General features: G+C 36.3%; 1 protein-coding gene and 1 long non-coding RNA gene across 4 annotated transcripts in view; both read left to right on the top strand.

Annotated features, from left to right (window-relative positions):
* Positions 1 to 17,019, top strand: part of LOC149475005 (cytotoxic granule associated RNA binding protein TIA1) — a 116,743-nt gene that overhangs the window by 55,469 nt on the left and 44,255 nt on the right. The window contains exon 2 of one of the 2 annotated variants that reach the window (XM_089713902.1): positions 206 to 639. In XM_089713902.1, the coding sequence (XP_089570028.1) occupies positions 456 to 639 (184 nt within the window). In that variant the 5' untranslated portion in view covers positions 206 to 455. Of the gene's footprint in view, positions 1 to 111; positions 640 to 17,019 lie in introns of those variants that run through there. The other variant, XM_089713901.1, reaches the window with a different exon arrangement.
* Positions 12,031 to 13,394, top strand: LOC149475006 (uncharacterized). 2 transcript variants are annotated; one of them, XR_016318159.1, is made up of 3 exons: positions 12,031 to 12,236; positions 12,363 to 12,424; positions 12,499 to 13,394. It is a non-coding gene; the product is annotated as an uncharacterized LOC149475006 (long non-coding RNA). The 2 variants fall into 2 exon arrangements; XR_016318160.1 differs by having other exon boundaries at positions 12,345 to 12,424.

Genomic DNA, 17,019 nt, shown 5'->3' with positions numbered 1-17,019 from the left:
GGATGCGTTAAGATGCTGTAATATAAAATATAACAGTATCTTAAGATAAAATATTATAGTATCTTCACCGTGTGTGACGCGCTTAATTCTAACATATTTCATATTGATAAATGTTACAAAACCAACTCTTGACACTGCTTAACCGTACAGTCACAGAACAAAACCAAAGAACGAAACCACCAAAAACTAACCTACATCTCTCCAGTCGCAACTAGCATAGATTAGTTATAAATATACAAACTAATTTTATACAACAGTGCAAAGTGCATCAAAATAAAGTTATCATTCAGTGTACAAAACAGTGCAAGACAGTACAAGAGTAGAGTGACTCCATTTACAGTGTACAAAGATAGAGTGCAAACATTTACAGTATACATTTGTACATAATAGAGTGTAAAGAAATAGAGTGATACGAACACGATGACCAGCCTCTAAACAATCGGCGGTAGATCAAAATGCTAGCAATGTCGACACTTATGATGCCAGCAGCAACCATGACGACGATGACGAATGCAGGACCGATACCTGTGGCGGCTGCAACGAAGCTGGAGCCGAAGTTGCTGCAACTGCCGCATCCAGCGTTGATGCCGCAAATACAGCATCACCATCAGCATCAGCATGGGAACAATAATAAACTAGGTATGCTTATCTTTAACTTAATTATTGAGTGATAAGGCCAACGATAATGTAGGTATCAAATTATTTATAAGGTTTCCTAACTATGTGAAATTGCTGCGGTGAATTTCGTATCACCGGTCCGGATTTATTAATCTGAATCTGCTTCTTTGTCTGCTTCCAGAAATATCTTTTATATATTAATTAATTTAATATCCTAATACGGTCGGAGACATTTCCAACAAACTAAAAATCATTGAAATCTGTTCATTTGTTCTTTAGGTATAACTGAAAGTTATGCTAACATACGTTTCTACTATACCAAGAATATGTTAGCAACCGTTTTCGTTTCTATATTTTGTCGAGTTGATCGTCTTTGTCGATAAATGGACAATTCATCGCAAAAACACTCTCAATTCGAACAAATAGTTCCTGAGATAAGCGCGTTCATACAAATTCTTCTTTATAAAATAGTATACTTATAGAATAGCTATACCCTTCCTCGCTTCGCTGTAACACATTATGGTTAAATGGATGCGAAATAAGGATAATATAGAAGGGTCTTTGAAAAGTGTATCGTGTCAAAATTTGAACTCAATCGATACTGTTTTTGAAGAGTACAGAACAAACTTAATGTTGATTATTGAAGTGAAACTTTTTTCGGCGCGTTGAGAGTAAAATTTCAAGGACACGTCATGGCAATAGCTTCACGTCATGTAGTATTCATTCTGGATGTCATAAGGGGTCACTGAAAATCAGTGCTGAGGTATTATGCCTCAGGTATCCTGAGTGGCTTCCTTTTTTAGCGCATGCAACCACACATATATTTATGTCTTCTATTACATATTATTTAAAATTTACAATGCTATTTTATATGTGTGTTGTGTGTGTTGGAATAAATATTTTCTTTCTTTCTTTCTTTCTACTAAGGCGACGATTTTGGTATCTATGAATCTTGCTAAAGAAGTTCACTTCTGACATGTGTAGTGTGTACTCGGCCCACGCGCTATTTTTTGTATTTAGTTTTTTTTGTGACGATTTTAATCTTAACTACTTGATCGATTCCAAAATTGCTTTAGCCATTAAATAGCTTATTATTTATCTTATTATTTCATTTTTATATATAAGATTTTATTATATTATTTTATAATTATATGTGATATTTATATATATGATTTTCATACACTCAAAATGCACTACCTACTTATTATAAACACTATTTTAATTATTATTATCATTGCGTCGTCTCACGTCCGTGAGTCGGATCTTAAAGGGATCTTGTTGAAAACCAGCGCCAGGCATAATATGCCTGGCACATGCTGAACTTGGTCCTTTTTGGCGATACGGGGGCACTTTCATATTACATTGATTTATTTTTTGTTTTATTTTATTATTGTTTTCCATTTCTTTTTTGTATGTTTTTGTTTTGCTTTTATTAATGTTTTGTGATGATTGTGTCTTACTGATTGCCGAATAAACGTATTTTCTTTCTTTCTTCTTTCTTCTATCTCTGGTGGAATTAGGCAAAACCAGGATTTACGGCTAGTATTTGGTATGTTAATAAATAATGTTATAATTAATATACATGATAGGTAACATAAAATTACAAAGATTAGTATCTTTCTCTGTATAATCTTTAACTGTATTTCATTCCGTATCCCTTCGACCGCGTAATTTACTTACAAAAGTTGAACAAAGTTTTCGCTTCACGTATTTTTACGCTTGACTATAAGATTTTAATTAAAATATCGTTTTCTGAAAAAGTTTAACGTATAAATGTTACTTTTACACCATCAGAAGGAAGAGATTTCAAAGAAAAATCGGCTGAGGCATGAGGAAGAGACAGACAGACAGATACATACTTACAGATTCGCATTTTTTAAGTGAAACTTCTTTAGGCGCGTTGAGAGTAAAATTTCAATTTCGCGTCATGGCAATACCGTCACGCCATGGTGAAAGGCGATAATTATGGTATCTTTGAATCTTGCTGAAGAAGTTTCACTTTTGACACGTGTGCTCGGCACACACGTCCTTTTTTAAAAGTATAGGCATATAACTAGCTGATATGCTGACCAGTTAAAGGCCCTTTCTCATTTGTTAGTATTTACAACCCTTAAATCATGCTACAGCGACATAAAAACCATCATAACATTTTTATACCTTTTTTTATATCCCAGGTAAATATTGTTAGAGAGAATCCTCTATAATTTATGGCGACATATTACGGCGAAACGTATTGTCTATGCCTTTTATTAATATGCTAGTTTTGCCGTGGCGTTTATTTTTAACCCACGACGCAAAAAGAGGGGTGTTATGTGTTTGACCGCTATGAGTGTGTGTCTGTCTGTTCCGCCGTAGCTCGCAAACGGGTTATCCGAATTAGATGCGGTTTATGTTGTTAGACAGCATATTTTCCGTCCATTTGTTCTTAATATAGTGAATCAAAATCGGTTCATCCATTTATTATATGTTTCTAAAAAGCTATTCGCTTTGGGCCGCGTTGTTTATTAAAGTCTAACCTAACCAGGTTAGGTTTCTTTTTATAAAAACGATTCGCTTCTGGCACTCGCCGGCCACTACCGCGGCAAAATTATTTGTTTGTTGTTTAATACAAAAATTTCATTAATTCTATTTGTTTCGGTCGACTTGTATCAAAGCCACAAAAGTATCAAATTAAAATTTAGCCGTTTAAGTGCTACACACGTATGTAACACACCTGAACCTAAAACAAGCCCCTTTAAAAGTTTATATTACAAGTAGGTACCTAACCCTTTTGCCAAACTCCTGTAACATATACAACAAAATATCTCCACAGATATCTCCTTTCTAAAGAACTTTAAAATGTTGTTTCAATAAACCTTAAGTCGAATGTCAAAGAAAGGAATTTCGAGTACCTATGACAAAATTGGTAAAATATTATGTTCCTTTGATATATTGAATTTCAGATATTTTCGGGACTTTTCGGGACTATTTTCACACACGGCACTATCTGATCCCATACTAAGCTTTCGCTTGTGTTATGGAAACCAGATGGCTGATAAACATACATATATAATTTTAAATAAATACTTATACTTATGTATAGATAATTAACACCCAGACACAGAGCAAACATCTATGTTCTTCACACAAATATTTGCCCCGGGTGGGAATCGAACCCACGACTAGTAACTTGGAAGGCAGGGTCACTACCAACCAAGCCAACCGGCCAGTCTAATATATATACCATAAACTAGCTGTTGCCCGCAGCTTCGTCCGCGTGGTCAAAATATTTTTCATGAAACAAATTTTCATCACATATTTTACTTGGGCGCAGAATTTAGCAGTCTTCTCGTAACGGATGCATACATCATAGTGGCTATCGGCATGCCAAATTTTAGCTCGATGGGTCTAGCAGTTTGCTGTGTCAGTCAGTCAGTTAAGTTATATATAGTGTTAAGCGCGTCACACACGGTGAAGATACTATAATATTTTATCTTAAGATACGGTTATATTTCATATTATAGTATCTTAAGGTATCCGGTATCAGCGTTCTGACCATCATTTTTCTTATTGGCATTGCGTACTAACTACTAAGACCCCTGTAGAACCGCCATCCTGTTACAACTGACCCGAAATTTTGTGGGTCATTTGTAACAGGATGGCGGTTCTACAGGGGTCTTAGTACGCCCGGGAGTGGGAACGCCGGCTCGAGGAGCCCAGCGCGGGTGAGAGGACGGTTGCGGCCATACGTCCAGTCCTCCAAGAGTGGTGCGACAGGCGGCACGGGGCCATAACCTTCCGCCTTACGCAGATACTGTCCGGGCACGGCTGCTTCGGGCGGTACCTGTGTAAAGTCGCGAGGAGGGAGCCCAGCATGGTCTGCCACTGGTGTGCCTGCCCGGAGGACACGGCAGATCACACTCTTGCCGTGTGTCCCGCGTGGGCCGAGCCCCGTGCTCGCTTAGTCGCGATAATTGGGCCGGATCTCTCTCTACCCTCCGTTGTTCGTGCAATGGTGGATGGCGACAGATCCTGGCGTGCGGTGATCGCATTCTCGGAGAGCGTGATCTCGCAGAAAGAGGAGGCAGAGCGGGTGCGCGAGAGGGATCCTCACGCGGACCCGATCCGGCGCAGACGTCTTATTGGGCGTCGTCGCCGTGTTGCGGCCGCTTTACACGGTCGCAACGTGCCTCCTTGACGAAGGGCGCCGGGCGGTGGAACGGGGAATGTAATCCATCGTCCGGTGCGGTGAGGCGGCTTGAGACGTGTTCCGCTCATGCCGCCAACGGGAGGGAAGAGCAGGCAAACTACCTTTCCTGTTCTTGGCTTGCGCCTGGCCTGGAGATGGGCTGCCGTCGAGGGGGTCGCGGAAGAATTCCAACAAATACCCGCGGCCCCATCATTAAAGCGGCTCGACGGAACACAGTGGGGTTTTAGTCGGTAAGAATCCGACATAACCCACGGCTCCTTCCCCGGGGGCCGTGGGTATCTTTGGAAGATTTCCCCACTATAAAAAAAAAAAAAAAAAAAAAAAAAGGGGTCTTAGTACGCAATGACAAAAAGAAAAATGATGGTCAGAACGCTGATACCGGATACCTTAAGATACTATAATATAAAATATAGCCGTATCTTAAGATAAAATATTATAGTATCTTCACCGTGTGTGACGCGCTTAAGACGTTACTTTTGATTTAATATTTTTGTGGATGAATAGTTGTCAATTTAGTTGTCATTATTTCATGTCTTAACATGCTTAACTGTCGAATACTATAAAAAGCCGCTTTCTTTTGACTCGTGGGCCGTGGCGCATTCGTACGAATCCTGCCTAGGGGCTCGGACGTTGTTTATACACACACCGGCACAATTAGCGGAACAGAAACCGATGCGCGAGAACATCGTCTGGGATTTGAACGAATGGCAGTAGGTTCTCTTTACTGATGAGTGCAGAGTTCTTTTAAAACAGATCGATGGGAGACAGCGAATATGGAGACGCAAAGGAGAACGCCACATACAGTCTAATTTTGAACACACAGTGGCTTATGGTGGCGGCTCGATTATGGTTTGGGGAGGGATATGTTTGTGAGCTCGTACGGAGTTAGTGATAGTCACAGGAGGGACCATGACAGCAGATCGATACATCAGAGACATTTTAGAAGAACATGTTGTACCATTTGCCCCATTTATTGGTGACGACTTTATTCTAATGCAAGATAATGCTCGTGCTCGTAGTGCACAATCGGTACAGGCATATCTGAGCCACGTAGGTATACCGGTGATGCAGTGGACAGCAAATTCCCCCGATATGAATCCGATAGAGCATGTCTGGGACTTGCTAAAAAGAAGGTTTAAATCCAGAATGCCACCCCCCAACAATCTGAATGAACTTGGAAACGCATTACTTGAGCATTGGGAGCGGTTGCCTCAAGAAATCATCGATAACATAATCTGTAGCATGCCCAGACGAATGGAAACCGTAATCAGAGCAAGAGGGGGAAACACTCGTTATTAATTTTGCTTTAATTTTATTGTTAAATCATTTAATGCTTACTTTTTTTATTTTTTGTTATGGTTCATAATCATCTGAAAATTTCACTTATTTCAAATTTCTTTATTTTTCAATAAAAAATAGCGAAAACTTTTCAAAGTCGTTGTTAAAAGATGTTAATCAATTTGTTATTTTGTGTCTAATTACATTTTCGTCAAATATATGCGTTATTATCTCATAGTCTCACTTTTTTTTCTGTTCCGCTAATTATGCCGGTGTGTATAGTTTATACGACGTTCGACCCAACTACCCTCATTTTACTAATAGTCGTTGACTTGTTGCGATTTGTTATCAACTACCTACATCAATTAGGTAGCTGTGTAGAATCGCAGTACATTCTGATTACATTCAAACTAATAATTAATCCGGCCTCGCGTGTTATTTCTTACAAAAGTTAGATTTACTATTTACACGAGCTGTGCCTCGCAGTTTTACCTGCATTGCTGTGCCACTATCAGTCTTAGCGTGATGATATAAGCCTATAACCTTCCTCGATAAATGGACAAACACTGGAATAATTATTTACATCCGACCCGTAGTCAGCAGTTCCTGAGATTAGCGCGTTCAAATAAACAAACAATCTCTTCAGCTTTATAAAATTAGTATAAGTAATAGTTAAGTTAATATAATACAGTTTCTATATATATAAAACTCAAAGGTGACTGATATAGTGATCTATCAACGCACAGCCCAAACCACTGGACGTATCGGGCTGAAATTTGGCATGCAGGTAGATGTCATAACGTAGGAGTCCCCTAAGAAAGAATTTTAGAAAATTCATCCCCTAAAGGGGTAAAATAGGGGATGAAAACTTATACCATGAAAATTTATCTTTTCCACGCAAGCGAAGCTGCGGGCAACAGCTAGTTCTTAATAATAGTGAACTAGCTGTTGTACTCCGTGTATTGTACATGGTGTAACTTAACATAATATTTTAGTTCGTCTGTTTCCTGGAGTTTTCTTCCTTGAGTAAAATTACCTATTTACATTAAAGATAACCCTTCTGGTGACAAAACAAATTCCACTCTTTAGTTATATAAATATGTAGTAATTTGAAGATATACAAAAGTAGGTCAGCTCATTATGCGGTAAATTTATTACATCCCATAAGGGACAAAGGGGCGGCTGCCCAAAGTTTGTTTTTAATTACGACTAGCGACCCACCCTGGTTTTCCACGCATGTGTTAATACTAGGTGACCCATGCTACTTCGTTTGCTGTTAAAGGACGTTATTTTTATCAATTTTGCGACCTTTTTTCTTTGATTCGAATTTTTTTGCACATTTTGTAATTTTCATTGATTCTACACTAGCTGTGTTCATGCTCTCCGTAGTGTCGTAGATATAGATCTTCTTATATATAAAATTCTCGTGTCACAATGTTAGTCTGCATACTCCTCCGAAACGGCTGGACCGATTCTCATGAAATTTTCTGTGCATATCGGGTAAGTCTGAGAATCGGCCAACATCTATTTTTCATATGTGCCACGGGCAAAGCCGGGGCGGACCGCTAGTAAATAAATAAAATATATAGTCTGTATGTAATGTTAAAATTAATATTAGATTATTCGAAATAGTTTTTGAGATTTGCTCGTTTCGTTCTAACAAACAAATAATAAGTAAGTATTTAAATTTTTTAAAGAATCGAAAGAAATGTAAGCGCTCAAAGCATACACCTTTGTATTCCCTTAACCTTTCCATGAATTAAGAAATATCATAACTTTCATTTAAATTTTAAATATTTCATCTTTCATAGCATAGATGAAAAACATTACCTTAACATCGCGCAAACTTTAATATCATGCACATAATTAAAACGCATTTAAAACCGTTAAATACAAGTCTGTAATAAAGGATATGCGAACAAATGTATATTTTCAAAGCCATCCCCGTTATTGCATTCATCCCTTACCCCCTCTTGACAAAGGGGTTGGTATAAACGTAAGCGATTTGCGTATTTTAAGATGCAGTTAAACTGGCAAACAGTAGCTTACATTTTGTTGGAAACTAACTAACTAAACAAGTGATAACTGCGTTAAAAACAACCGACTTCAAACTTGCACTTGCAACATTTACAAATACAGACAAAAATGCTCATAAAATAAAAACTACTGGGCTTATCCGAATAAAATTTTTATGGGACCAATTCTACACCATCCCGCATCGAACAAAAAAAAGAATCACGTAAATCGGTTCAGAAACCTCGGAGTAATCGGTGTACATACATAAAAAAAAACATACCGGCCGAATTGATAACCTCCTCCTTTTTTTTGAGGTCGGTTAAAAAATCATGTATCAACCAGCAGAAACTGTTAAAATTACTACAGCGATTTCACAATGCACACAAGCACATTATTTTTATACTACAAACTAGATCACCTATTCCTTAGATGATGATGTTGACCGATCCTTGATAAGTGTAAAAAGTTTGAAAAGTGGAGCAAAATCGAGTCTAAAGATGTCAGTTACATATTGGTTACATATTATCTAAAATCATTGTCGTTGTATTTTCAATAGCTAAGCGAATTTAAATCATATTTTGTTTATTGAATTTGTCCCTTTTACATGACTTAACTACACTAAAAACCTTTAAAAAATTCTATTCACGAAGTCATGGCGAGTAATTACATAAAATACTACATCTCTGTCAATGTTTTTATGTTTTTGGCAATAGATAAAGACAATATACACAGCTATATTTTGGATGTCTTCCATGGATGGTCTTTATTCGAGTGCCAAGATGGCCCTTTATATAACTTACATATATTCTTATTTAGGTCGTGGTTCATTGTTTTAGATTGAATTGTGTAGCAAAGATATGGTGTAGCTTAAATCTATACTAATCACTACATAGTATAAAACAAAGCTGCTTTCTCTGTCCCTATGACGTATGCTAAAATCTTTAAAACTACGCAACGGATTTTGATGCGTTTTTTTAATAGATAGAGTGATCCAAGAGGAAGGTATTAGTATATAATTTATTATGTTTTAGACAAAGCGGGCGAAGCCGCGGGCGGAAAGCTAGTAATATTATAAAGGTGAAGAGTTTGTCTGCTTGTTTGTATGTGTGTTTGTTTGAACGCGCTAATCTCAGGAACTACTGGTCCAATTTGAAAAATTATTTCGGTGTTAGATAGCCCATTTATCGAGGAAGGCTGATATATAAATGATATATAATCATCACGCTAAGACCAACAGGAGCGGAGCCACGCGGGTGAAACCGCGGAGCGCAGCTAGAGTATTAATAAAAAGGGTTTACTGAACACATTCATTAAAAATATAGATAGAAAATGAAAAGGACAGATTCTTTAAGTGTTATTTATTGAAAGGTACTCCTAACTAAGATGTCACGCAAGCATATTTCCATTTAGTAGACAAATATTTGTGGTACAGAAACCGCTAAATTAATTTCGATAAATTTAATATTGGACCAACTCAGTAACACACACAGGTAAAGAAACCAAATAACATCAACGTCTTCTTAAATAGGTAGGTATATAAAACTCAAAGGTGATTGACTGACTGACTGACATAGTGATCTATCAACGCACAGCCCAAACCACTGAACGGATTGGGCTGAAATTTGGCATGCAGGTAAATGTTAGGACGTAGGCATCCGCGAGGATTTTGATCAATTCTAACCCCAAGGGGATAAAATAGGGGATGCAAGTTTGTACAATGAAAATCTTTTCCACGCAGGCACAACGCAGGTGAAGCTGCGGGGAACAGCTAGTCAAATTGAAATGAAATGAAATGAAATGAAATGAAATGAAATGAAATAAATTATAGTAATATAAGTTCGTCCCTTGGCCCATACCCCATGTGGGGTGTAAAAGGATAGAACGAAGTAACGAAGGGGGTACATTCGTTGTATTACACTTGTCAGCGAACCACTTTATAAGCTATTGTCTGATCAATTGGTATCTTTTTTAATTGTATTGAGATCGGTTTAATGATTGTAGTAAGTATGTTAAAAAAGCATGTTTAAAAGTTTATTTAGGTCCAATTTTTCTTGGTTAAAACTTATCTATCTATAATATAAAAATGAATCGCAAAATGTGTTGGTAAGCGCATAACTCGAGAACGGCTGAACCGATTTCGATAATTCTTTTTTTATTATATTCCTTGAAGTACGAGGATGGTTCTTGTGTAGAGAAAACGTAAATATGTACCACGGGCGAAGCCGAGGCGGACCGCTAGTTTTCTATAAAATATTACAGTAACAACACATTAAGGAAAATGTGTTATATTACGCAATAATATAATTTTTTTATTTGTTACCTGTAAATGTAAAATGTCGCGCAATTAACACATTTTTTAAATCGGTAATCTAATGGTACGTATAGGTACTAAGTATTTATTATATCATTCTTTGGCAAGATTCAAAGATACCAAAATCGCCTTACTCCATGACGTGACGGTATTGCCATGACGCGACCTTGAAATTTTACTCTCAACGCGCCTAAAGAATCACTTCAATAATATGCATGTTTATGTTTGTATGTATGTACTTATTTAAGTCGTTTCATCAATTTCGTTACTTTCTCAAGTGATTCCGTTTCGAGGATTGAAAAGCAATCAAATAATAGACAAACAAAGAGGGTACGATAGATTTTTATTGTTTTCCTTTATCGCTTAAGATAACGCGGATTTTCTGCGCTTTTTTATAAAATCAATTTTCTTATAAAAAAGCCCTTTCTTTTATGTTATTTTTTCTTTTATTATAATCAACAGCCCATATGTCCACTGCAGAATAAATATGATCATTATGTAAAATAATTTTTAAAATCGATCTAGTAGCTTTTGACTTAAATAATCCCTACTAATATTATAAATGCGAAAGTAACTGTCTGTCTGTTACGCTTTCCCGCTTAAACCTCTCTACCGATTTTGATGAAATTTTTTTTTAATTTTTTAATTTTTATACACACATACATATCTATCACAAAATAAAGTTGAGTATACACGCTCGCATCACTGTCACAGCACTATGGTACACACTAACGCGCGCGCAGGCCGCGGTCCGAAACGTCTGAATGTCTGTGAGTCGAGACCGACGAGCTTGCTTCTAGGGTGGTGGGAAATATATGGAAATTCGTTTTCAGTGAATCGATTGGCCTAGTTGTCTCCAATGAATACGTCTATGAGGGTGTAGCGTGTTACCAAATTGTAAAATGTAAATGTAAAATTATGTAAAATTATATAATTATATAAATAAAAGGCTACCAAAACAATTTATACAAGCCAATGTTTCCCTAGCTAGGTTACTGGGCAACCTGTGTTTAGGAGAAACAGCTTGCCTCTAAAATAAATTCACAAAAAGCCTCTTAGCAAATACTTAATTATAATATTAAAATTGGTTAGAATAGAGAGTAGAGAAAAAAAAAAATATGTATAAATTTAAGATGTGAGAATGCTGGTGTGTCGTATGAAACTGTATCGTATGAAAGTATATATATTTGTGCGTGTAAGTGTGTGTGTGTGTGTGTGTGTGTGTGTCTGAAATATTATATTGTATTTAAGGTGATGAATTAATTTTTCTAACATTTACGGCCCTTTTCAAACCTTCGTAATTTTTATATTATTAAAGTTGTCGTGATGAAAATTCTTGACAAGAAAGTTCAATAGTAACACAATACGTCTACCGTTTTAGAAACATGATTCCATGATATTTTCTCGATAGAAAAAAAATACAAAGTTATCATTGTTATTTTTTTTTAATCTCTGGCATCTTCGAAATAACAAATGTAAAGTTACGACTTTTTGGATATCAACTATAAAATATACAACCTATACGTCTACCGTGTTAGAATTTTGAAATATGCGATGGTTTTGAAATAAACAAGAAATACTTGAAATTAGAACGCGACCAGCCAATATAGCGAGAGCCGCCCTGTACCTTCCTACCCCGATCGCTGCACGAGTCATTCCCGCTACGGCCGTCACACGGGGAACTTGTGTCGCTCGCGCAATCGTAAAAAAGGGTGACAACACGATAAGACAAAATGAGACAAATGGGGACAATAAAGAAAATAAGAAGAAGAAACATAAAGGTTGGAGGAAAAAGAATGCTTACAATTGGAACAAATTAATGAAGTAAGTTGGTTTTATTTTAAATTTGATGATAATTGTATTATAGACGATGTTTGATATGTACCCCTGTTTTAAGTACATAACGAATGTGTAAGATTTTTTCATTTATAGCATAAATAATCTGTTCAGAAATCCGGAATCCAGAAGGAAAATAAACCCACTGATTGTTCACAATGTGAATCCACTCCTTCGTAAGTACCTTTATTCAGTCAAAAATGTATGTTATCAAAGCTCTACTGGTTTTATCGCATGATTCCATTTTTAGCAAAAAGCAACAAAGTGCAAAGAAATAAAAAATCATGGTGAACTTAGTGGAAGTATGGCGGACATAATATGGAACAGGAGCTCATTGGAGTAGTATTATATTTAAAAAAAATACGAAATAATTTCAAGAATTACATTTCTTAGAAGGTGGTAGATAAGTATGTTGTATAAAGAATTTGATGTTGATATTTATTTCATTTATACTTACTACACCTGTGCGGGAAATTGCTTAGTAATAAAACAGGTTTATATTCATATTTACATAGTAATGTGAGTTTTCATTTCGAAAAATTTTGTGTAAGTATATTAAATTGAGTTCCTGGGTGATCTGGAAACACAATTGGGCCCGGAAGATGGCGCTGCAGTCGCTCCTCCTAATGACATGAACCGATTTGGATGAATATTTGTGTGCACATTTCATTTTTGTGGGATGATTGGTTGATTCGCTTTCACATTAGCTAATATTATGTATTTTTGTTGTTAGAAAGTAAACTTAATTTAATGTTTATAATACATTATTATTGGTATAAATAAGCCAGTGTTCGTCTCACATTGCTGTACCTGCCTACCTACCCTACCAGGGCCTAACTTTGTTCTGGCTATTTTATTTTGATTATTTGTAATGAATAATTACAATTATAATAGAGTGCAAAAAATAAATACATGCGTCAATATATTTTGTGTTTTTTTTTAAACAATTTTTTTATTTAAAAAAATATCATTCCGACCGCGGCTTTGCCCGCGTGGAATTAGATTATATCGTGAATCCTGTCTTATCCCACAGAAGTGTTCAGTTCGGATAAAAAGTATCCTATGTGTAAATCCAGGCAATTAGCTATATTTTATCAAAATTGGTAATGTAGTCTTGACGTGATTAAGTAACAACTAACAAAAAAATATACAAATTAACATCCAAAGTTTCGCATCAGTTTTACTGTATTAGTGATATCTTCCACTCTTGATTTTGACTGAGAAGAATTAGAGCCTATACGCACTATGCGGGTAGCCGCATTGCGGGTAGCCGTCCGGCTGACCGCAAGCACAATTATGTACGTAACCGCAGACCGCACAGTGCGCATAGAAATGAATATTACGTACATAATTGTGCTTGCGGTCAGCCGGACGGCTACCCGCAATGCGGTTACCCGCATAATGCGTATACGCTCTTAGGGTTTATAACTTCTTTCAGAAATATTACCTTTCATTTCTGGGCATGACGTAATATCTACGTCAGCATCAAATTCTATCTAAATCCATTCAGTAGTCCGCGTTATTGAGTACCATTTCATTTTTTCAGAGTAACAATATTTTTTGTTATTTTAAAGATTATTTATAACCTGTATTATTTTGTAATAAAGTAAACATTACGAAATATTATTATTAATAATGTCTAAGTAGTTGTTAAAAAGAAGATTATTTGTTTATAAGCAAGAAAATAAAACCAATAAATCAACAATTAAATATATGTATAAGAATATTATAACTGTATGACGACTCCATACATGTTTGTCCCGAGTCGGCCAGCGGCAGCGCGGCGAGTTTGCAAGAATGACTCCGCGCACACCCGCGTTCGCGATAGCGAGCTATTAGACTCCGCCCGCCAAGCAGTAGATTTTTTTTTGTGTATCGTCTTAAGCAAGAGTCACGTTTACACTTTAAGCCAGTATCTCAAGAAGTTGTTCTGTCTCGTCATAAGTTTTTCCTAATAGAAAGACGCGTACGGTTAATTTACATTTAGAATACGGTAAGGCATAGATGCTAAGACTATCATTAATTTTGTTATACAAATAGGGTCCGAGGAAGTAAAAGAACCTCTTGGTGAACCTGCTATATGGCCGAGGAACAGTGCAGATTTTGTTCTTTCGTCGAAACGAGATTGTAACTAGAGGTGTTAATCGGTGTTGTAAAATAATAGTCTGTAAAATAAAATGTTGTCTAACGGTGAGAACCTTCCAATCTTTGTACAGGTCGGTTGTACAATACTGCATAGGTTTAAACGTGGAGACTTTCATAACTGCTCTTTGAGCCACCTCGAGGGGCTTTAGTATGGTTTTTGCGGCACCTCCCCAACATACAATACAGTATGTGACAATAGATTCGCACAAGGCATAGTAGACGGTGCGTAGAACGGCAGTGTTCGTGACGTGTCTCAAATTTTTAAAAATATAAATAAGTTTTCTGACCCTAGTTGTTAGGAGACCAATATGAGTTTTATAATTTAAAAGTTTATCCAGAGTTATGCCCAAGTATCTAATATTATCTACAGAATTGGCACTGACAATCCTTAGACCCTGAGAAAGAACATAGGCTACCTATTATCAAAATACCACGCGGGCGAAGCCGCGGGTGGAAGCTAGTTACAAATAACAAAGAAAGTTTTAATAAGATAAAGATAATTGCCGCAACGGGGCATCGAACTCGCTCTCAAAAGGGCGAGACATTAAAAAAACAAATAGATACCATTAGACGGAGAATATAAAAACGCCCTCAGATTGGTATAAGTCATAGGCTGTAGCGATTTAAATTAATATATATTATTTAAAGCCGGCTACGCACATACGTGCAACAGGGGCAATATTGGAATTGCACCCTTAATTGACCTTTAATTATTGTGATGTGTATAGGCAAGCAGGGGCAACTTCGAGAACAGCTGAAATTGGATATGGAAGAATCTTAGAATTACTCGTAAAATAATATATTCCAATGGAAATACGATATTTCACTGCATTATTAAGCAGAATATCATCAGAACTGAGCATACGATTCAGAATTATTTTTTAAATTAATTTTCCGGTTTTCCCTGTATTCGTATCATAGTCCCCGTACCGCTCAGCTACTTTTATATACCGTGTTCCTACAGCACAAGTCATTTATTTTTACTGATAGCAAAGTATAAGAAAACTGTTTTATTATATTACTAGCGACCCACCCCAGCTTCGCCCGTACTACATGTTTACGTTTTCTCTATAAGAACCATCGTCCTAATTCAAGAAAGTTATAAACGTTATAAAAAAAGAATTACCGAAATCGGCTCAGCCAGCCGTTCTAGACTTTTGCAAGTATCAACACATTAAGCGATTCATTTTTATTATATTATACTAGCTTTCCGCCCGCAGCTTCGCCTGCTTTGTCTATAACTTAATAATTTATATATTTGAACATCCCTCTTGAATCATTCTATTTATTAAAAAAAACCGCATCAAAATTCGTTGAGTAGTTTTAAAGATTTAAGCATACATAGGGACATAGGGACAGAGAAAGCGACTTTATTTTATACTATGTAGTGATAGGTAGATAATTATTTTACAATGCCAATTAGTACTCGATGCCAAAAAAAATTATAATAAATATATTTTTTTTGTTTTAAATATAAACTCATTTAAATAAGTCTATTACTTAGACCCAAAGTAATAAGGAAACTCGAAATTCCAAGCAAGATACACAATATAAGATATTCAGACGTCCCCTCAAAGTCACTTTGTATTCAAAATTATTGCCTTGCGCTTTCCAACGAATCAAATTACGCGATCGATTTAAAACACGCTTTATTTCGCGGTTTAAATCCGGTTAAAGTGATTGGAATGTGCATTTAATACTGGCTGCTACTGCGACTTCGCCCGCGTGGCCTAAATAAATAAAGATTATATCGGAATTTATAAAATTTGAATTTTATCTACGTATCATATAATATAATGACCGCCTTCTTGGTTCAGTGGTTGATGAGTGAGCGTAGCACCGAGGGGTCCTGGGTTCGATTCCCGGTGGAGACGAAGAAAAAAAATGGCAGGCAGGCACACAGAAGGCTGATCACCTACTTGTCCCTAAAGAAAATCGATCAGTGAAACAGATGTAAAATGCATCTGCCCCTTACCCCACTAGGGGACATGGGACTTCACTTTATCATATTATAATGGACTGTTTCCTCCTATAGGTACGTAGAGTTTTGCATTTTCTTAGGATATAGGGCACTTCTTTAAATGTTCAGTCTACTTTATGCTTACAGAAAAGTAAGAATCCTTTAGTATCTTATCAGATATGGATGTAGTACATCAATATTTATCACTATTTTGACACAATGATACATTTCAATGCGGTAAAATTACATCACTCTCTAGCCTAACCAGAAATACACAGACACAGACATATTGCCATAAAATATTACATATTAACATAGTATAAAACAAAGTCACTGTCGATGTCTGTCCGTCCATGTATGCTTAAATCTTTAAAACCACATTACGGATTTTGATGCGGTTTTTTAACAGATAGAGTAAATTTCGAGGAAAGTTTTAGTATAATATTTATAGTTTATTATAATGTATGTATGTAGTATGTCTTATTTAATTTCGCTTTGCCTTTCTGCCCGTACTTGCCTGGCAGAGATCACTGCAAAGTGATAAGGCCGCTCTATGTGCTTTTATTTAATGTAATAGTGTTACCTTTATGAACTTGTTTTCTTGCACAATAAAGTGTTATACACGGAGTTATTCTTGGTTTGTGGTTAAATAAATATATAGGACGT

Source organism: Colias philodice, chromosome 31 (genome assembly GCF_061535455.1).
Source record: "Colias philodice isolate Cphi_HAF_F1 chromosome 31, ilColPhil1 Martin Lab GWU primary, whole genome shotgun sequence".
Lineage (NCBI taxonomy): Eukaryota > Metazoa > Arthropoda > Insecta > Lepidoptera > Pieridae > Colias > Colias philodice.
This window is presented reverse-complemented; position numbering and strand designations above follow the sequence as displayed.